The sequence below is a fragment of the Dendrobium catenatum genome, unplaced genomic scaffold (genome assembly GCF_001605985.2).
Source record: "Dendrobium catenatum unplaced genomic scaffold, ASM160598v2 fragScaff_scaffold_637, whole genome shotgun sequence".
In the NCBI taxonomy this organism is placed as follows: domain Eukaryota; kingdom Viridiplantae; phylum Streptophyta; class Magnoliopsida; order Asparagales; family Orchidaceae; genus Dendrobium; species Dendrobium catenatum.
This window is the reverse complement of record NW_021319099.1, coordinates 2,514,534-2,536,089: the sequence shown is the minus strand read 5'-3', so window position 1 is coordinate 2,536,089 and position 21,556 is coordinate 2,514,534. Positions and strand designations below refer to the sequence as shown.

General features: G+C 33.2%; 1 protein-coding gene across 4 annotated transcripts in view; it reads left to right on the top strand.

Moving 5' to 3' along the window:
- LOC110102313 (calcium-transporting ATPase 5, plasma membrane-type-like) overlaps positions 1-21,556 on the top strand; it is a 36,114-nt gene that overhangs the window by 3,341 nt on the left and 11,217 nt on the right. For all 4 annotated transcript variants that reach the window (XM_020830603.2, XM_020830604.2, XM_020830602.2 and 1 more), the window contains exons 5-21: positions 1,255-1,367; positions 1,443-1,577; positions 1,660-1,749; positions 2,711-2,780; positions 5,132-5,202; positions 5,302-5,385; positions 5,479-5,556; positions 7,114-7,185; positions 7,998-8,081; positions 8,167-8,249; positions 8,343-8,451; positions 8,520-8,575; positions 8,662-8,704; positions 8,771-8,854; positions 9,061-9,198; positions 10,175-10,240; positions 10,327-10,425. In XM_020830603.2, coding sequence (XP_020686262.1) covers positions 1,255-1,367; positions 1,443-1,577; positions 1,660-1,749; positions 2,711-2,780; positions 5,132-5,202; positions 5,302-5,385; positions 5,479-5,556; positions 7,114-7,185; positions 7,998-8,081; positions 8,167-8,249; positions 8,343-8,451; positions 8,520-8,575; positions 8,662-8,704; positions 8,771-8,854; positions 9,061-9,198; positions 10,175-10,240; positions 10,327-10,425 — 1,475 coding nt within the window. The remainder of the gene's footprint in view (positions 1-1,254; positions 1,368-1,442; positions 1,578-1,659; positions 1,750-2,710; positions 2,781-5,131; positions 5,203-5,301; positions 5,386-5,478; positions 5,557-7,113; positions 7,186-7,997; positions 8,082-8,166; positions 8,250-8,342; positions 8,452-8,519; positions 8,576-8,661; positions 8,705-8,770; positions 8,855-9,060; positions 9,199-10,174; positions 10,241-10,326; positions 10,426-21,556) is intronic.

Below are 21,556 nucleotides of genomic sequence, written 5' to 3'. Positions count from 1 at the left end.
TAAGACCGGAGGATTCATAATGAGAATGCATGATCGTAACTATGCAAGATGACATTGGTATAAGCTGTTCAAAATAATTTTTGAAGAGTGGGTTCAACAACTTTGACAATAGTCGATTAGAGCAAACTGAAAATAATGAGGATTCATAAGACAATCCCCTATGATGCATAGACACGGACACACCACTGATTCAGACACATACATGTGACACATAAATTATTGAAAATATAAAATATGGACATGTGTTATACACAATATTATAATTTTTATATTTTAAAATGTGTATAAAAATTGAATAAATAAAATATTAAGAATAATTAAAAAATAATAAGTAATTTAACTATGATTTGTACTTAAAATAATTAATATTAGGATGTCTAATGTTGGATGTCGATGTCGTGTTAGACATTGAGAGGAGAGAAGACAATGCTCTTATCAATTGGGCATCGTTGTTTTGTAATGGGCATCGGGTGTTGATTTCGAGATGGTGTCGGTCATTTATCTTGAGGTAACGTTGTTCATCAATGTTAAGATGACATTGGACAATTATGAGATGCCGAGATGGTTTGAGGATGCGATTGTGGGTGTAGAAATTGTTGGTAATGAGCTCCAATGTTAACATAATGTTGAGATGGTTTTGAGATATTGATGTTGTGATGGCATTGGACATTGATATTGAGATGACATTGAGCATTGTTGTGAAACCCTAGCCACAACTTGTCGGAGAGAAATGAAAATGGGAATGTTCTGGAAATGAGATATCGAGTGTGGGGGATTGATTTGGTTTTTTTGGAGGGAAAATAAGAAATCTATTTTTTATTTTTTTACTAAATAAAATTTGACTACAATAAATTATATTAAAAAAAAATATTTTTACAGGCATGTTGGGCACATGCATTCAATTTATTTTTAATTATTTTTTAATCAGACACATCTTTTGCGTGTCTAACAATTGTTAAAGGCGTGTCAGACGTGTGTCAAACACTTCATACCTCTTTGAGGAAAAGTATTGTGCATTATAGCAATCCCAAATCCTTCAGATAAAGCTAATGATGATGATATCTTTATCATCTTTACTTTTATCCCCACTAACATGACTTCAAACAGTTACTTTTAAAACCAAGTGTGATATATTTTCTTTGCAATTCTGGAAAAAAATTAGCACTTCTATCTTGTCTAGTTGCTATTTTTTTGTTGCGTGCTAGGTCTCTGATTGACATGCTTTTTTTATGTTTGATTTGCTATTATCTATAGGCATACCTGGTACAGTACCAGCGCTACCTGGTGGTGGTTATGGGATTGGGGTTGAGCAGCTCACTGCAATGACCAGAGATCATGATTTGTCTGCACTGCAACAGTATGGAGGGGCAAGTATTCCTAACAATTATGGGTTTTTATTATGATCTTATTCATCAGAGATATCTTATTCTTTGACTCTATAGGTAAAAGGCTTGTCAAGTCTGTTGAAGACTAATTTAGAAAAAGGAATTGTTGGAGATGATGATGCAGAATTATTGCGCAGGAGAAATGCATTTGGGGCCAATACATATCCTCAAAAGAAAGGAAGAAGCTTCTTTGTATGCCAACTCCTTACAGTTTTCATTGATTTGCCTTCATGATTTATTTGACATTTTATGAAAATTGCCTTTTCATGGACAGGTATTCCTTTGGGAAGCTTGTCAAGATCTAACTCTTATAATCCTTATAATAGCTTCGGTTATATCCTTAGTTTTGGGCATAAAAACAGAGGTACGTCTATCTTATTTTATTATTCTTTTCCAAGTTGTCAGCCTTGTTGCATAAAATTTCGATCTATTTGGCATTAATGGTTTCCTTAAGGACAGCTTCTTCAATACGACCAGAGTGTATTTCAAACAAGTCCCTTTGATCATGTCAACTGCCAATCTTAACAGACATTCTGAACACGCTTTATTAATATTCTATGATAAAAGAGATTTAGAGAAATTTCTTTATTGAAGTGGTTCAGATGACTAAGATGAAAGTTGGAAAGTATCCATTAGGCCAGGGAAGTGCAATATGCAACACGGCTGCATTTTAGACCAACTTAATGATTCAAAGCTAGGTTTCGTTTGGCCATGTTTTGCTGTGTTATTTAAATAGAAATAAAGATGGACAAGTTGTTTAGTAAGTGTGTTGCCTAGTCACGAAGCCATGGGTCTGGTTTTTGATATGCAGGACTGCCAAAAAAGCATTACCAACTGAGGCCTTAAAGTCATGCTAAAACTGGAGATCGAAAACTTGTTGATTTGAAATGCTCTTGAAAGATGAATCCTTTTCATAGCCATGGCTGCATTATAAACCTATTAACATGACCTGTAGCAAAAATGTGAATGCATCTCTGGAATGAAGTTCTTACCTGTGAATCTATATCATAGAATAACCAACTTACATGTAATTTTGCCTCTCATACTTGTCTGAAAGGGTGTCAGTTTTGTGAATGATGACATCCTGTGAATGATTAGCATAAATGAAGTGTAAAATTGGAGTTTTTTATTGAAGGCCTGGGAAAGCATAAATTGGCATGGTTAAAAAAAGAATGGTTAACTTTAAAAATTGTCGTGTGGTAAAATCGTGTTCTTTTTGTTGAATACAGCTTAGGAAGGAAATTCAAGAAATTCTGTGTACGGTTTAGGTTTTCTAATTATTTGTGTTTACTTATATTTTTTTCTGCATCATCTATTTGATTTAGGGTCTCAAAGAAGGATGGTACGATGGTGGAAGCATTGCCTTTGCTGTTATACTTGTTATTCTGGTTACAGGTAGGCTATTTTGATTATTACATTCCTCTCCTCCTCACCCACCCTAACAATCATCAGTTTATTTATTTATTGATATCAAAGGCCCGTTGATATTTGCTTGTTTATTTTTAACATTAAAAAAAAGAAGATGAATACGTGTATAAATTATAAATTGTTATTTTGATCCCTAGATTTGTTCAAATGTATGCATGCAATGAAAGTTTTGTTTATAAATTATTTTAGCACAAAATAATCTTTAAAAAAATGATGATGCAACTCATACGGGAAGTTATGTAAGAACCAACTACTTATAAGATTTCCATCTATAATGCATTTGTCCTTTTCGGCTAGCTATATATTTTATCCACAGATGCAGATCTTACTAAAAAACTAGAAAGAATTTATTATATAAAAGATAATTCTTTTATCCTCGACCCCATCATGATGTTCCATATGCAACCCCCCTATGAATCTCATGTGGAGTCCTCCACGTTATACTTTGTTGTCTCTTGAGCATTCTCTCCCAATCCTGTCACGATCTGTCTCTAGGTTTACCACGACCCCATCCTATACCCTATGATCAGAGGAACAACTTAAACCCGTCTATTATATATGTTTTTTTAAAATCGAGAGTAAACTCATGAATAATTGATGATCACGTCATGCTTGAAAGCTCTTTTCAGTCATGTGCAATACTTTTGAATTGCAAGTGATCATGCAGTGTGCCTTTGTATTATTCTCTGAAATGTGTATGACCTACCTTAGATAGTAAGTTAATTTCAATCTTGAAGGTGTGTCTTTGACATATATTTTCACTAAGTTTATTTTTGGAGGCAATCCATGGCTCCCAGCCATATTCCTTGGATGTTATATTTAAATGCCTCTGATATTGATACATTGAGTCCTAGATAATCCAAGGTGAAATAATCATAAAATCTTGATTAAGTCTACATCAATTATCTTAACCTTTCTCCAGTTAGTTAAATTCACAATTTACCTCCTATTCGATATTAATATTGAGTCTAAATAGTCTCCTTAATTGAGAGTGAATTTTTTCAAATGTATGGGATAATTAACTGTGGAGTCTTACTCTCATATATGATAGGAAGTTTTGATCTCAATTTTAAATAAACCTTGACAAAACATCATGGAAATTTTCATTAAACAAATTTAATCTATCTTAGAAAAAACCCTTCTCAAGTTTCTCTCTCATAAACATAATGGTGGTTCGAGGGAGGAGTTTTTTGCTCTTCACAAGCAATCACAACATTTTATCATTTCAATTATTTTATTTAGTTGATATGAAATCCTTAAAAATGATAAGCTCACGAACTTGCTGAAGATAATGGTAATTGCAATGCAACAATTTTATTTATGGTATATTTGAAACAAAAAATTATTCTTCCATAAGATAAATAATCTCTCTGAAGTAATAGGTCCCACCTAATTCGGTAGGTTAAGGGCTTTCAAGCTGTTGCCAAGATTTTAAGTTTGAACCTTATCTTATGCTATAATAAATCCCATCATGTGGACTTTGGGGTGGTAAAATTAAACCTCTCTGGAGTAAAAATAATTGTTTTTCTTACTTGCTAATTCCAAAAATTTTTTATATGCAAATCATGAAGTTTTTTCAGACGATCTTTACATTAACAATTGTTTCTATAAAGTTCTTTTTTTTCTTTTGTTTTCAAGAAAGTACAATCGTTTACCCAATGTCACAATAAGGATAACGAACCTTGGCCTTTTGCTCAGTTCCTTGAAATCTTGATAATACTATTAGTTTTGTTATAAAACCTAGAATTACCATAACACTTTGTTATTAAAATTTGAAATCACATTTCATGGCAATTCGGCTACAAGAGAAATCTTATAGTATAACTAGTGTTATGCTAGGGTTTTAAGAAATTCTAATATGATGTCAGGGTTAATTGTCCTTATTTGTGAAATAGGATAATTATTGTCCTTATTTGCAGAACATTTGAAATTATTACTCTTTTTGAGCCAAATACCAAACTTAAAAAAGTTTTATACAAATATCCCGATATATATTGTTGGTTTATATTACAGTGGTTTTGTCCTACACATGTGCTATGTTGGAAAAACTGGCATTGAATTCTAAATATTCCAGTCGGTTGACTTCATGTATTACTCGTCCTTGTGCGTTGCCTTATTTAGGAGATCATAGTTCCTGTTACTAACTTTTGTGTGCTATAAATTTTTTTTTTCTTGCAATTTTAATTACGATAGGTTTACCTTTTTAGTAGAATAACCCCTTTAATAAAATTTCGGTTGGTTAGCTCTGGGAAGTTTCCTTTATGCTAAGGAATTCACCGTTTAATTGCTTAATGAATATTCTTTTATTTTTCTTGTAGCGATTAGCGATTATAAACAATCTCTTCAATTCCAAAGCCTCAATGAAGAGAAACGGAACATACATTTGGAGGTTTGTTATAAATGAATATGAAAATGCTTTTATTTAAAACTATCATATTTATTAAGATAATTTTTTAGAAATATAGCATGTGTTCTTCATGTTATTCAGGTCATTAGAGGTGGCAGAAGGGTTGAAATTTCAATATTTGATATTGTTGTTGGTGATTTAGTTCCACTGAAGATTGGCGACCAGGTAGGATTTTGGAAAAAGCTATTTTTTGCTTTATGTTGTTCTTTTCCTACATTATTTTGTTACAATTAACTGTAACTGATATTTGCTTCCCAGGTTCCTGCTGATGGAATTTTAATTTCGGGGCATTCTCTTGCGGTTGATGAATCAAGCCTGACAGGAGAAAGTAAAATTGTGAGTTAATTAGGTTAATGTTGAATAGCAATATTTTTTGCTCTCCTTTTTAGTTATAATTTCCTTTTTAATTTTTATATCTTGGGGACAGAACAAATTTCAAATCTTATATGGATGTAAAGATATAATTATTCACTACATAGTCTCATCAGTAAAGAAATGTTTTCCTTTTATTTAGACTTAAGGTTAATATTGAATTTAATTAAAACATAAGCATATTTGAAATTATATAGGAACAATTAAAATACTAACATCTTCTATAACTTTAGAATAAGTTAATAATATGAAAATTATGTTACCAATTAGAATTGGTTATATTTTTCTATCAAACATGTTATGCGTCTAATAATTATAACTAATGAATTTGTAAAATTATTGAAGTTGTAAACATGAAATCCTTAATGTATGTACAGATATAATCGATCCATTGAATCTTATAATTACAATAAATAATATGTAAAATTACTGTTGATGCAAAAAAAAGTAATATATTTGATGTACAAATATTTTTTATTTACGTATAATTAGAAAGTTAGTTTGTAAATAAACTATTTAGTAATAATTATATCTTTAGCTTTTTTTTATCTTGATCATTGTAATTTTACTAATTTATAAATGTGTAGTATGTTATATCATTTCATTTTCTTAATATTAAATTTAATTTAGCATGTGGGTATGTTTTTAATTAGGAATTTTTTTGATTTTTTAGTATTACATCATATAATTGAGATTTTAATAGGCTTCTATACTAAACAATTTTCGGCAACAACAACATCATCAAGCCTTTATCTCACTAGGCATAAACAATATTAGAAAATAAATTAATTCTTTAAAGTGTATTAATTTTATTAGCAATGTCATTTTTTAATATTCATGTATGGATGATTTAGTAAAAGAGTGCTTTTCTTGAATTTCTAGTAACAAGCCAATTTTCTTATAAAAATATAGGAAGCACTTGAGTTCAACCCAACGTTTTTTTTTTTTTTAGATTTTGGTTTCGTAAAACTAGAAGATAGTAAACACTCGCATGAAAAATGGTTCCAGATGTGGTCTTACTAAGTGAATTTTTTTCCTTATTTTATTTCTCATCACTTGTTGGTCACTAAAAGTGAAGCACAAAATTATGTGTTGTGGAGATGAGGATGCTCAGGTGGATGAATGATTTTATACTTGGAGATAAAATGCCAAACGAGCATATACGTGAAGAGGTTGGAGTAGCTCTAGTGGAACAGAAGATTAGAGAGTCATCATAGATGGTTTGGTTACATAAAATATTAGCCATTCGCTGACCTGGTTAGAATAATAGATGTATTAAATTTGGCCTATGTTAAGAAAGGTAGAGGTGGATCTAAAAAGATTTGGTTAGAAAGCATTATAAATGATCTTTTTTATTATATTTAAATAAGAATGGCTCTTAATAGGACACAACGAAGAAAAATGATTTATGTGGTTGACCCCACATGTCGGGATAAAGGCTTGATGTTGATGTTGATGTTGTTGTTGTTGTATATTTCTCATTCTTTGGACTAACAAAATTATTTCAATTCTTTGTTGCAGGCGCATAAGGATCTCAAAACACCATTTTTGATGTCTGGATGCAAAGTTGCTGATGGTTATGGGATTATGCTTGTAAGTTTTTTTCTCTTGTATCTTGCAGAATAGCAGTGTGGGGATTATAAAAAAATCTCTAATTCTATTGTTGCTTGGTGCATTTACTCAATCCAATAGATGCTGCAGGAGATGATTGACCTATATTTTAAACTAGCATTGTGACTTGAGTACTTATAATTGGTGGAACAAATTATTCCTGATAAGAGACCCAAATAAAACCACAAGTAGTTTTTAGCCAATTTGTTTTAAAGCATGCTATGAACTTGTCATGATTTAAGGAGTCATGGTTGCAAACTTTTTGCGGTAAATTTAGAATAATTGGTAGCTGATATCTCAGCTTTACATGAACCAGGACATTTATTTCAAATTAGAAGCAGGTAAGTTCTAGAAGAGCTCATTGTTAGCATTATTTGAATGCTATTATTTAATTGGATATCCCTATGGTGGTTCTGTAACTTTGGATGGGTTTAGAAAATTCCATGAGGAAATTAAATTTTTTGGAATTGAATTCTTCTTTTCTCTATAACGAACGTGAATGGGTTTTTGCCATTATACTGATACATTTGCCTCAAATAGTGGGCATTAGTATAATTATAGTGATGATAATGACATTTAATGCTGATTTCATATTATAGGGGCATGGTTGCTTCTGGTTTATATCCCTTACTCTCTCTCTCTGAAACTTCACTTCTCTCACTCTAGAGTTACAAAAAGCATATTTACATGTAATTATGCCTTGGATGTTATATTACATGTATTGATTCTTAATGTATTTTCCTGTTATTATTTTTACTTGCCTATATGTCTCTTCTAAATTATTCTGCGTGCAGGTGACTGCTGTGGGTATTAATACTGAATGGGGATTATTGATGGCAAGTATATCGGAAGACAGTGGTGAAGAAACTCCATTGCAGGTTTTTTTGTGGCCCTTTTTATTAATGATTTGCTTATGATTATACTATTTTTCCTATGTGATTCATTTATGATTCCTCTGGAAAGGTGCGCTTGAATGGTGTTGCTACTTTAATTGGCATAGTAGGTCTCTCTATTGCAGCGTTGGTTCTTGTTGTCCTTATAGTCAGGTTAGTGGAACTTGTAACTATGTGCATCCATGTGTGCATGAGTTTTAAGAATTTTAGATCTTGCAAACTGAAGACTTAAGATATAATTTACAGATTCTTCACTGGTCATACAAAGAATCCTAATGGAAGCGTTCAATTTGTCAAGGGGCACACAAGTGTGAAAGATGCTATAAATGGAGCTGTTAAGATTTTGACTGTTGCGGTATGTATCTATATAACAAACTTGTAACTTGTTATTCTAGTTACTAAGCAGCCTGTGAATTATAATAGGTGACTATTGTTGTCGTTGCTGTACCTGAAGGTCTTCCATTGGCTGTTACATTGACGTAAGTATTGATTGTATTCATTTCTTTTTGATAAGACTGTTAAGTTCTTCATGTTTCTCAAGGTTAATTGATATTCCCAATTTCAGTCTTGCCTACTCAATGAGGAAGATGATGGCAGACAAGGCATTGGTATGCTTCTCTTCTTGTCAAAATAGAATCCATACGTTTTGCTATTATTAAGTTGCTATGTTACAGGTTCGGAGGCTATCAGCTTGTGAAACAATGGGATCTGCCACTACCATCTGCAGTGATAAAACTGGAACTCTAACATTGAATCAGGTTTCATTGTCTATGCTTCCATCATATTATTATTATTATTATTGTAGTATAATTTACCTTGGGATTTTAGTTTTAGAAATTAGATAGTTTCGCTTCTGATGATTTCTAGAGTGACACTATTAATGGTAGTTGAGTAGATTAATCATATGTTATCCTATTATACATGGTCATCTTAAGTTCTAATTGATTTTATGGTAATGATTTAGATGACGGTTGTGGAAGCTTATGTGGGTGGGATAAAGCTAACTTCTCCGGATGATGGTCAAGAGTTACCCTCATCAGTATACTCTTTATTGTATGAAAGCATTGCTCAGAATACAACTGGCAATGTGTATGAGCCAGAGGTAACCTTTTTTTTATTGAAGCCCTTCACCCTTGTTCAAATAACTTGTGTATGAGGTAGAGGTCAAGTGACATATTTTTCTGATGGAAAATTTCACTTCTTTTTCAAATAATTTGATAGTTGATGTCTATTCCTGCTATAATGATTTCCAACTCTATTCTTAGAAGTTTTACCTCAAATTTGTTATTTTAGGGTGCTTTATTTGTGCATTAGTATTATATTTGTTTCCATTGCCAAGATCAAATATAGCTTTGCTGGTTTAGTTACAGTTATTAAAAAATTTATTTTCAATCTACATAAAATCTTCAATTCACACAATATTTCAAAGACGTGTCTCTACTATACCCACCTAGTTTTAATGCTAGAAGATGTCCTATATATTTATATTGTTTTTTATTTAGTACTTCTAATGTACTTAAATTTATTAGTTTTTACCACTCAATCTTCCAATTCTATTCATTGACAAGTTAGAATTTCACATATTAGTATATCATGTACCATGTGTCATTGTTCAACCAAATTAGGCTTTCTTACGCTGTAATATTTCAACGTTAAAATTTTTACTTAAAAGATGTAGTATTAAACAAAATTAGGTTATTTGAATTAATGTGCAGGAAGATGCTATCTTTTAATATTTCAATAAGCAACTCCCAAATGATGCTAACTTAATACTAATATTTGATGTAACTCAACTTAAATTTGAAATTCTATATTTACACCTATTTATAATGGTTGTTACTATTCCATTACATGTATTCTTTACGAATTTGAGATAGCTTTTACACATTTTCTCCTCAATGTTTGCTAAATAAATTCTCATGATATTCTATCTTTTGCCTTTTTAAAATCAATGAAAACATTATTATGATTTTTATCAGCTGCTTATATTTCTTCTATTAATTATTGTAGCTCATAAATGACTTTGATGAATACTCCATGAGGCTGTTTATAACTACATATATTTTTGTTGTTCCTAGGATGGTGGCCTTGTCGAAGTTACTGGCTCCCCTACTGAAAAGGCAATACTTTCTTGGGCTGTTAAGGTATTGGATTATGGATATGCTGTTTATGCTCTTTGTTCGAGATGATATTTAATGTACTGCTGATTCTCATTTTCCCATTTCTATAGCTGGGAATGAAGTTTGATGACACTAGGTCTAAAACATCAATTCTAAATGTTGTACCTTTCAACTCAGAGAAGAAGCGTGGAGGTGTTGCTGTACATGTGGTAATTATTTTTGTATAATCAGTTTATTTACATGCCATTTATTGTATTTGTTTATTTTTTCTTGGTTTACACAACTTGTGTCCCTACTCGCTCTTCTGATTGAAAATTTTATGTAATTTTTTTTGCATTCCTTTTTTATTTTTTTAATATTATCTGCTTATATAGTGCATATGAAAAAGTTAATATAAATATATCAGGAAGCATGCGCTGTAAATTTAAGCTTTTGAATTTTGATTATGCTTCTCTTTATCATGTTCTGGTAAGTGTTGAGAAATTCTCTTTTGCTTTGTTGCATTTGTCTAGTTGCTGTCAGTTGACCATATCCAAAGCAATCTTCCTGTTTTGGTCTACTTGCATAATTATGAAGTCTTATTAGTGTGTGCAAGTCCTTCAGAATCATTTCTAAGCTTTTTGAAAATGTCATCATCACTATATTTAATATATATTGTAGAAAGAAGGAAAGTATAGAAACTACTTTCAATTTTATTATTTGATTCTATAGAAAAGTTTGGAAGTATTTATAGACTTTTATGAAAGGCTTATAATAGAAATAAATCAAAATTATTAAAAAAAAAAAAAGGAAAAAAGTTTCCAAGAGGGACTATTGCTTATAGAATAGGAAAAGCTGCATATATTACAATCTAAGGTCCATAAAATGTTGAGCTTAATTGTATGCTCAAGGATTCATATCAAGTTTGGTTGACTTGTGGGTCCCATCATCCTTCAATAATCCCTTTCAAACTAAATGTTATAATTTTATCATTCCATGTTTGCTTAAAGTATTTTTGAAAGTGGGATTTCAAAGTCCTTTGATGAGAATGTCTCCAAGTTGATTTCTTATTGGCATATATATAGTGCAGATTAACTCACTTAATTTCTTTATTTATGAAATATCTATCGACCTTCACATGCTTATTATGATCAAGTTGGGTTTGCTTATGAACAATGTTGATGACATATTTATTATCATAGTGTATCTTCTCTTCTAATGTGATTTTTAAATCTTTCAAAAAAATCTTGATCCATAAAAGCTTGTAAATACCATGGAAAATAGCTCTAAATTCAAACTTAGTGCTAGATCTTGAAATAATAGGTTGCTTTTTTGCTCTTCCATGTTCTGAGATTTTCTCTAAAAAACTAGAGTTTAAATTATGAATTTTCTATTCACTGATGATCCTGCATAGTGTTCATTAGTATACCCTTGAATTTTGAAGTATCCTTCTTTTGATAGTAGATTCTTTTACTAGAATTTGATTTAAGAAATATGAGGTCTTCATAAGCCGTTTGAAGGTGATACTATTTGAGTTTATACATGAATTAACTAATGAAATTCCTACAAATGTGATGTGTAGATAGTGTGAGATGAATTAACTATAAATCATTTTTCCAATTAATATTTAATTTTCTCCCATATATACTTTTCCTTGATTTGCATTCAATTTTTGACCTGGTTCAGTTGGGGTTCCATAACAATATTATTGTCAGGTCCAAAGCCCTAGATGAGAAAAGTAGAGGGTTGCATTAGGCATGGTTAAAATTGCATAATAAGAGGCGCGCCTTATCACAATTTCGCCTCTTTAAACCTCAAAGCTCACGTAATGAGTTCAGGATTTGAGGCGTACGCCTCAAGTTTACTGTGGCGCGCCTCGCCTCACGGTTTAGAGGTGTCTGCCTCTAAAAATTAAAAAAAAACTAACATAATATATATTTGTTCGGTTCGAACCCCCCAACCCTCGTGCGGTCCTCCGTCATTTCCCGAAAACAGGTTTTCTCCCTTCTTCTTCGAGCGACCTTTTCCTTCTTCGTTCGGCATCGGCTTCCTTCCACCGTGAGTTGCTCTTTGCCTATTTCTTGGAGTTATCTTCTATCGCGAGTTGGGTTGGAGTCCCCTTCGACCAACTACTGAAAGCTCTTCTTCTTTGTGGTTCCTTCCATCGGTCTGTCTGCTCGGTACCGCTTGGTATCGCTCGGTATCGCTAGGTACATGTTTGATATCGCTAGGTACATGTTTTATATCGCTAGGTACATGCTCGGTATCACTCGGTACATCAATTTTTGGTACCACTAGGTACATGCTCGGTACCGAGCAGGTACATGCTCGGTACCGCTAAGTATATGCTCGATACCGCTCGATATCTTTCCAAACAACAGGTCGAAGCCTGCCAGGGGGCAGCTCCCACTTGGACCCCCGGCAGGTATATTGTTGTTTTCATCATCTTTAGTAATAGTTATTAGTGTTAGTTCTTCATGAGTGCATGCTTTGTATACATTTTCTTAATGTAGAATAAGTGAAGCATTATGTTTAGGGGTTTGATATATTGCACTAATATATTCTTCTCATAAATGATGATCATAAGTAAGGATAAAATTGCATCAGGTCATAGAAAAGATCCAACATGGAAAAACAAAACATCTTACACAGAAGCAATTTGAGGACAGAGTTGATGTTGGCTCTTACTACGAGAGTGAGTACAGCGTTAGGGATTAATCTTCTTCGATGAAGCTCATTTCATCTAGGGGTGCTAGAGGGCCTATGGATTATTATATGATGGATATATCAGAGGATAGGCCTCCTATTACACAGAAGATGGCCCCAAAAAATGCAAGGGAGGCACGGAGAAGAGTGTAAGGATATAGGCAGATTCTTCTACAAAAATGCAATTCCATTTAATGTTGCAATATCACTTGCCTATTACAACATGATTCGTTCAGTTGGAGCATTTGGGAGAGGGTTCAGACCTCCAACCATATATGATTTGAGAACATGGATTCTGAAGGAGTTGGAAAGCACTAATAAAAGCATCGAAGAAATTAATAGAATTTGGGCCCAAACAGGAGTAACAATTATGTTAGATGGGTGGTTTGATATCAAACATAGAAGTCTGATCAACATTCTCATTAATAATCCTTATGGTATTGTGTTTTTTGGTCAGTTGAAGCATCTGATCAGGTCAAAGATGTTGAGTTCATATTTGAATTATTAGATAACATTGTTGATGAGGTTGGAGAATATTTGGTTGTACAAGTTGTAATAGATAATGCAATTGCTTACAAGGCTGCAGGTAACAAATTTATGAAGAAGAGAAAATATTTGTACTGTACTCCATGTGCTGCATAGTGCATATATCTGATTCTTGAGAAGCTTGGGTAGCTATCTCGCATAAGAATGCACTTACTAAAGCAAAAGAAATAACCAAGTTTATTTACAACCACTCTTGATTTCTATCTCTTATGAGGAAATTTTCAAAGAAAGAAATTCTAAGGCCAACAACAACAAAATTTGTCATCGTTTACTTGATCTTAGAGAGCATGCTGGATGCTATACAATCTTTAGAGGCTATGTTCACATCTACACAGAGGTTGAGTTGTGCTTAGGCGAAGAAGGCTGATTGAAAAGAGATTAGAAAGATTATTTTAAATGATAGATTTGACAAAGTATCTTATATGTCATTACAATCACTAGACCTTTGGTTTAAGTTTTAAGGATGGTGGATGCTAAGAAGAAGCCTACAATGAGTTTCATCTACAATATCATGGATGAAGCCAAAGAAATGATTGCCTCCAACTTAGGAGGCGAAGAGGATAACTTTAGGGAAATTTAGAATATTATTGATGATAGGTGAGAGCTACAACTTCACCGGCACTTGCATGCAGCTGGTTATTATCTAAACCCTCAGTATTAATATGTAGACAACAAGTCTACAAACCCTAAAATAAAGTTGGGATTATACCATTGCATGGATCGGCTAATAAGTGATGCAACTGAAAGATCAAATGCTGACATACAATTGATACTTTTTAGGAACAAAGTTTTTTTTTAATTACAACAAGCAAATGATACAATTGTCAAACGATCTCTAGGTAATTTTATTTAATATTTTTAACATTTATTTAAAAGTTATTTTTTCACACTAATTAAACTCTTTTATATAAATATTAATTGAGTGGTGGATTCAATTTGGTGATGGGCCTCCAGAATTGCAGCGTTTTGTTGTGAAAGTTTTGGGCTTGACTTGCTCTTCATTTGGCTGTGAAAGAAATTGGAGTACCTACACTCAAGTGCATACAAAGAGGAGAAATCGTTTGTCCGCATTGAGGATGAATTCATTGGTGTATATTATGTACAATAGAAGACTCAGAGATAGGAGTTTGAAAAAAAAGATTAATGGATGATAAAGATTCTTTGCTTTGCGAGGATGTGACATCTGATGTTGAGTGGTTTGTAGATGATGAAGTTAAAGTAATTCCGTCTGAATTACAAGATGAAGATTTAAATGTTGATTTTTTTTATGGTTTTAAAGCATCTATATCCACCACAACTGAAGAATAAATGAAAAAAAAAGTATATAAATAATATTGTATTCTTAAACTTTTATTAATGTATTACACTGTTATTTATTTTGAGATTGTTCAAAAATATTTAGGGAAGAGGAAGATAACTGATATTGACGAAGAACAATCTGATTGGGAGACATTGAACTCTATAGGAAAAGAGGAAGGGGAGAGAGCAATTCATCATAATGATGATTTAAATGAAGACCCCTTAGTGATGACAGTGCTGACGACTTATTGAGTTCTTATGTGATATGTCATTGCTATTTATTTTTGGAATTATATGTTAATGAAAAGATAATGTGATTTGGGAAAGATGGAGTTTGAGTTGAACTATATTTCATGTTGTCTTATTATTTAAATATTTTGATTTCACTTCATATTTTGTGCATTTTTATGTTTTATATATTATTTACTCATTAGCATCATTTTATGTTTACGTAATTTTTTGATTTTGAGGCTTATGCCTCAAAACGCCTTGAGGCTTACGCATCGCCTCACGAATGCAAAACGCCTCAATACCCGATTATTTTGAGGCTTATGCCTCAAAACGCCTTGAGGCTTACGCCTCGCCTCACGAATGCAAAACGCCTCAATACCCGATTACGCAATTTTAAACATTGGCATTAGGTAATGGACAACCAGTGTAAAATTTGTTGAATAATCTTGATATAAATCATTTAATACATTGTGTTAATCCTAAGACGTTCCCTGGAAGAGATACGTTATATGGCCTGAATTAAACAAGAAGTGTGAAAGGGCTTATTAGTTTTGAATTTTAAGATGAAGTGGCGAAATATGGAAAATAAGGTAAAATGTTGTTCTAAGATTAGATGATGTAATTTAAAGGATACTAACAAAAATATTTTTTAAGAATAAGATTTAAGTTCTTAAGATTTTGTCTGTGCATGAGAAAGTTAATGTTATGTGGGAAAAAAGTAGTTAGTGATCTTAAGAATATTGCAAAGTATATACTTGGAGTTAAAAAAAAAATCTCATAGTAAAATAGTTGGCGGTATAATCAAAATATGTAAGAAAAGATAAAAATAAGAAGTTTTGTTTTAAAAATTAGTTTAGATGTAAAAGCTCAAAAAATTGGGAATGATATAAAGAGGCCCGTAAAGAGTTTAAGAAAGCAATATGCGATCCAAATAAATTTTGTTTTTAATGATTTGTATAATAGTTTAGATACGAAGGAGGGCAAAATATGTGTAAGTTAGCCAAGTAGAGGGATATAAGAAGTAAGGATTCAGTTCACGTGAAGTGCATTAATATGACGAAGTTCAAAAAGTGTTTTTATTAGAAGAGGACATTCAACTAAGGTTGATGAGAAATTTTGATAAGCTTTTCAATAAGAATTGTGAGAATACAATTGACTTTAGTGACCTTAGTTCCTTAAATGAAAATAGATTTTTTTTTTTATCGGCATATTAGTAGAATCGAAGTTAGAGGTGTTTTAAAGAAAATGAAATGTGGAAAAGTGATGGGGACATCAGAGCTTGGAAAGTCTATCAAAGACGTGGCCGTCGATCGACGATCACGATCGAGTCGATGTATTTTTGAGTCATTCATTTGTTTGTCTTTTATTATGTTATTTATCTTTTATTATTTATGTTATAGTTGTTTTCCCGTTTTACCCCTTAAATATAGGTCCTATATAAGACTTGAGGGCATTGTCGTATTTTTTTTATTCTGAGTCTTATGTACGAGGTTATTTATAGCCCATAATGTTTCTCTTTAAAAGTTAATGATTGAATAATAAAAAAAACTTTTGCCATTGATTGAGTTCTTGGAGAGATCTTGAGAGTCACCCACCAACCTTGGAGACGGCCGGGTTCGTGGTTCTTCTTCTTTATCTTTTATTCCCTTTCCCTTCATCACCTCACCACCGGCCACCTAATCCCACACCAACTAGCCGCCCGCCTAGGCTTTCTCCCCATCTCTTTAAGCCGTCGGCCACCTTATTACATCCACCCTCACCAGAATCCCATCCCAATCGCAGGCCACTCCCCTTTTGCCTTTCCCTCCCTTACTAATTGCCATTACACCTTTCCTAAATAACTCTCCATATTTTAGGGAACTCATATATTTACAAAATTCAAATTTATTTGAATTTAAAATTATTTCCTAAAATATAAATCCTATTTTAGGAATGCTTCTAAATCCCTTCATATTTGAATTTTGAATTAAATTGGGATGAGATCTTTCTTCCCAAATTTAATTCCTTAAATCAAGAAGGCATAAAAGGCTTCCATAAATCCTCCCTTTATTCCCCTATGCCACCGGCCCCCATTAAATTCCTTTTGGAATTGTTTCCAAAACTCAAGTTACCCCTTTGGAAATAATTCAAGTCCTCTTTATTTCCTCTTGGCCGAAAATTCCCATGCTCCCAATCTATTTAAAATCTTTCTAAAAGAGAGTCTTCCCCATTTGGAATTAATTCAAATCCATCTCCCTCTCTTTTACCCGCCGTCCCTCTCTCTTCCCCCTTCATTATTTCTTTTTTCAATCAAGGGGAATAACTAATGAAGGATTTGAATTAAATCCCTTCCCAAAATTTGAACCCAAATTCCCAAACCTCTTCCCCTCATGGCCAGCTACTTATTCCCCTTTCTTCCTTGGGGGGTTTTCAAGATAAGCTCTTCTCTTTCAATAGGAGCCTTCAAGGGAAGTACCAACTAGCGTGTTCAACACTTCAACACTAGAGAAACTTCCTTCTCTTTATAAGTTGAACCTTCAAGAGAAGCTACGATGAATGTCTTGTTTCTGGGCTTCAATAAAGATAAACTTCTTTCCCTGTTCAATTATCTTCCTAATCCACTAATCTTGTAGGTGGTGATCTAGTTGCAAGGAATCGTGCCTCGCCTCCTGCTTGAGTTTAGTAAACGTAGAATCTTGCTTTGCCTAAGCTTAGTAAACGTAGGATCGACCGTACTTTCTATGCTTCTAATCTTATTGTTAGATTAGAGATTTTGTTGAAAGCTATTTACTTCGAATGTTGTTGAATTTCTAACTTGTTTTGATAATTCAAGCATTTGGCAAGTGGCTTAGCCTAAACATAAGCACTCCTCTCTTGTTTTCTTTTGTCGTTTTGACTGCTAACAATTTTAATCCTAATTGTTTTATTCAAGAAATCTTGCAAGTTCTTATTGCATCCATTTAAAGCTTTGTAGTTCTGCATCAAAAAGCTATTGGATTTGATGATATTCTAATAGAGGTGTGAAAATGCTATGTAGATTTTAGAGTTTCCTAGTTTATGAAATATTTCAATATTATTTTGAAAACTAAAAAGATGCCATATGAGTGGAGTGTGTTGATTCCTATTTTTAAGAATGAAGGTGATGCCTAAGAGTGTGAATTATAGAGGAATTAAGTTAATGTGTCATACTTTAAAACAATGAGAGAGAGAGAGAGAGAGTTATTAAGCATAGGCTACGACGTGATTCTATTTTTTCTTTAAATTAATTGGATTCATGCAGGGTAGGTTTACTATGGAAGCTATACATTTATCAAGAGGCTCGATGGAGAAGTTTAGAGAGGATAAGAAGGATCTGCATATGATATTTATTGATTTAGAGAAATCTTATGATAAAATTCTAAGAGAAGTGCTTTGGAGAGTTTTAGAAAAGATTGAGGGTAATAATATTTATATTCAAGTCATTAAGGATATGTATACAGGAGTTGTTATTTGTGTTCAAACACAAGGTGGTTTGACCACGTATTTTCTTATTTCAATTGGATTACATCAAGGATTAGCTTTAAGACCATATCTTTTTGCTTTAGTCATGTATGTTCTTACTAGATTTTTGCAAAGAGTATGTACTAAAATGTATGCTTTTTCTTGATGATATTTTTCTTGTTGATAAGACTAGAGAGCATTTTGAAAGTAAATTTGAATTATGGAGGTCAAATAACTTTAAAGGTTTTCATTTGAGTAGATCTAAAATTGAATACATTGAGTGTAATTTTAGTAGTAATAGATCTAGTGGAGGATTATGAATTCGGGCGATCAAGTCATTAATAAGAGTACATGTTTTAGATATCTCGGGTCTATTGTTCAAAGTTATGGTGAAATGGATGGGGATATTATTAGTAGAATTTAAGTTGGATGGTTGAACTAGAGGAATGCATCAGACTTGTTGTGTGATAGAAAAGTACCCCTATAAACTTAAGAAAAATTCTATAAGATAGTGGTGAGACCTGCAATGCATAATGACGCAAAATGTTGGCCATTAAAAGACAAGCATAAAATTAAGTGTTTTAGAGATGAGGATCCTCAGGTGGATGAGTGACTTTACTCTTAGGGACAGAATGTAAAACTAGTATACATATGAAAAAGTTGGAGTAGCTACAGTGGAAGATAAGATTAGATAGAGTCACCTTAGATGATTTCATCACATAAAACATCGACCTTTTAATGAACCGGTTAGGAGAGTAGATGTATTAGATTTATCTTATGTTAAGAAAGGTAAAAGTAAACATAAAAAACTTGGTTAGAAAATTTTAAAAATGAAAAAATTTTATTAGATTTAAATGAGAAATTGACTTAACAGGAAACAATGGAGAAAAAACGATTCATGTAGTCGACCCCAAAGGTTTGATGTTGTTGTTCAATTGAGGTTTTACAAGGTTCACAACCAATTATTTGTTTTTCTTTATATCTCTGGCATTATTTTGCTAGAGTTCCTTATTATGATCCAATAATTTCTCTTCCCCATAATTATTCTAGTCTGCTCAACTTTTTGATGTCAAATTCTTTAGCAAGTTTTTTTTTAGACTTCTCTCTATATTACCGCCTATGAAACTTATATAGTGAAAATATTTAATGAAAATTATGATTTTATCATCACTAGGTGCTTTATATAAAGGGTATGAACTCGTTGGCTTCTTTTTATATTTGACTTCATTCATTACTTTTGTGAATTTGTCATACCATTCTCTTGGAGATTGTTTTTAAGGATGTAAAAGCTTTTCTTTTTTATTTACTCACTTTGTTCTTTGTAAAAGAACTATTAAATGCAAGAAGTGGATTTATATAGACTTTTTATTCAATATCCCTATATTGAAAATTATTCTTTACATCATATTGTTGTATGGTTCATCCACAATCAATCACCAGTGAAATTAATGTGTATTGTATTCATTTGTTGCAAGAGGAGCAAAAGTTTCTTAGTAGTCAAATCCGTAGGGTTAAGTATATCCTTTGGCTATCAATATTGCTTTATGCCATTCCAATCTTTGATCTGCTCTATAAAAATAAAATAATCATTTGCGTCATAACATTTTTATTCCTTTTAGCAGTTCAACATTCTCAAATTATAACTAATTTATCAGAGATTGTTCAAATCATTGTTTTGAAGTTTTAATTATACCACAATATTATTTTTGGAAACCAGAATAATTTTCTAATTTTCCAAACATCCCACATTTTTTTACTTTATCTGGTGAAAATTTCTCGGAAAAATACCTTAATTGTTGACCTCTAACCGACGGCATATCCCCACGACTCGTACACCATCCCATGACCTCACGTAACCTCCCACTCTCGACAAAAAACCCCAGACATAGCAAAATCGAGGACAAGCTTTCAAACATTAGGGATTTTGAAACTTACAGAGAGAGGCGAACGAAGCATGGACTCCTTCGCAAATATCCCGCAGGGAAAGCCAACTCTAACTCCGACCTCCATTTTCGCTCGCACAGCCGACGCCAGCCTCTTTTATCATTGAATCGCCGGCCAGAAGTTCAGGCTGCCTTTTTGCCTCTCGATTCAACTCCAGCCACCTGCCTCTTACTCGTGCCAAAGCCGACTCCAACCGCACACAACTCAGTTGCCGGTCCTCCTATCTCAATCCGAGACCACACACGTCGAAATCGGCCTGTCGCCTCCACGCCGCTCGACTCTTGCTCTGGATTGACTCACCGCCGATGAAGTCGCAGTGCCCTAGCATCTCGCCGGCAACACATGTGCCCTAGCTGCCTCCACCGGCCAGATCCGACTCCAATCGCCTAATCCGCCGCTGACCCTGCTAAGCTCGCCATCAGCCTAACCTCCCGCGTCCTCTGACTCGTGGGTCCCCGGCTATATATATATATTGTATTAATTAAAATGAAAATAAAAAAGAGAAAAAAGAAGAAAGAGAAAAGAAAAAAAGTTATTTTCAAATAAACATCGCAAGGAGCAGTCAGAAGGCTCGAAGACCAATTTCGAGACCCGACAACGTCCCGATGCCTTCGGCCGTTGACCAACTTTCTGGTTGGGCGAACTGGAAAAGGCAAGTGCCCTCCCCTCGCGAGGAAGGGCGTTGGGAAGCTGCTGGATTTTTGATGAGACTAAAAATATTTTTAAAATAAAATTAGGTCATTTAATGAACAGGTCGCACACAACAAGTATCGTTAAAGACCAATTATGGGACCCTACAACGTCTCGAAGAACTCGGCCATTGACTATCTTTTCGGCTGGGCGGACTTGAAAGCACAATAAAATTATTTTTTAGGGGAATAAATTTTTTTTAAAATAAAATCAAGTCACTTAATTAGCAGGTCGCAATAACAAGGATCGTTGAAGACCAATTCGGGACCGACATCTCAAAGCCCTCAATCGTTGATTATCTTTACGGCTGGGTGGATTAAAGGAGCAAGTGCCCTCCTCAACCTCCCCTAGGCGCCTGAAGGTTACCGGATTTTCAAGGGGATAAAAACTACTTTTAAAATTAAATAAAAAAATTTAGTCAAACAGGTAATGCACAATAAGGAACTGGAAGACCTATTCCGGTACCAAATAACGTCCCGAAGCCCT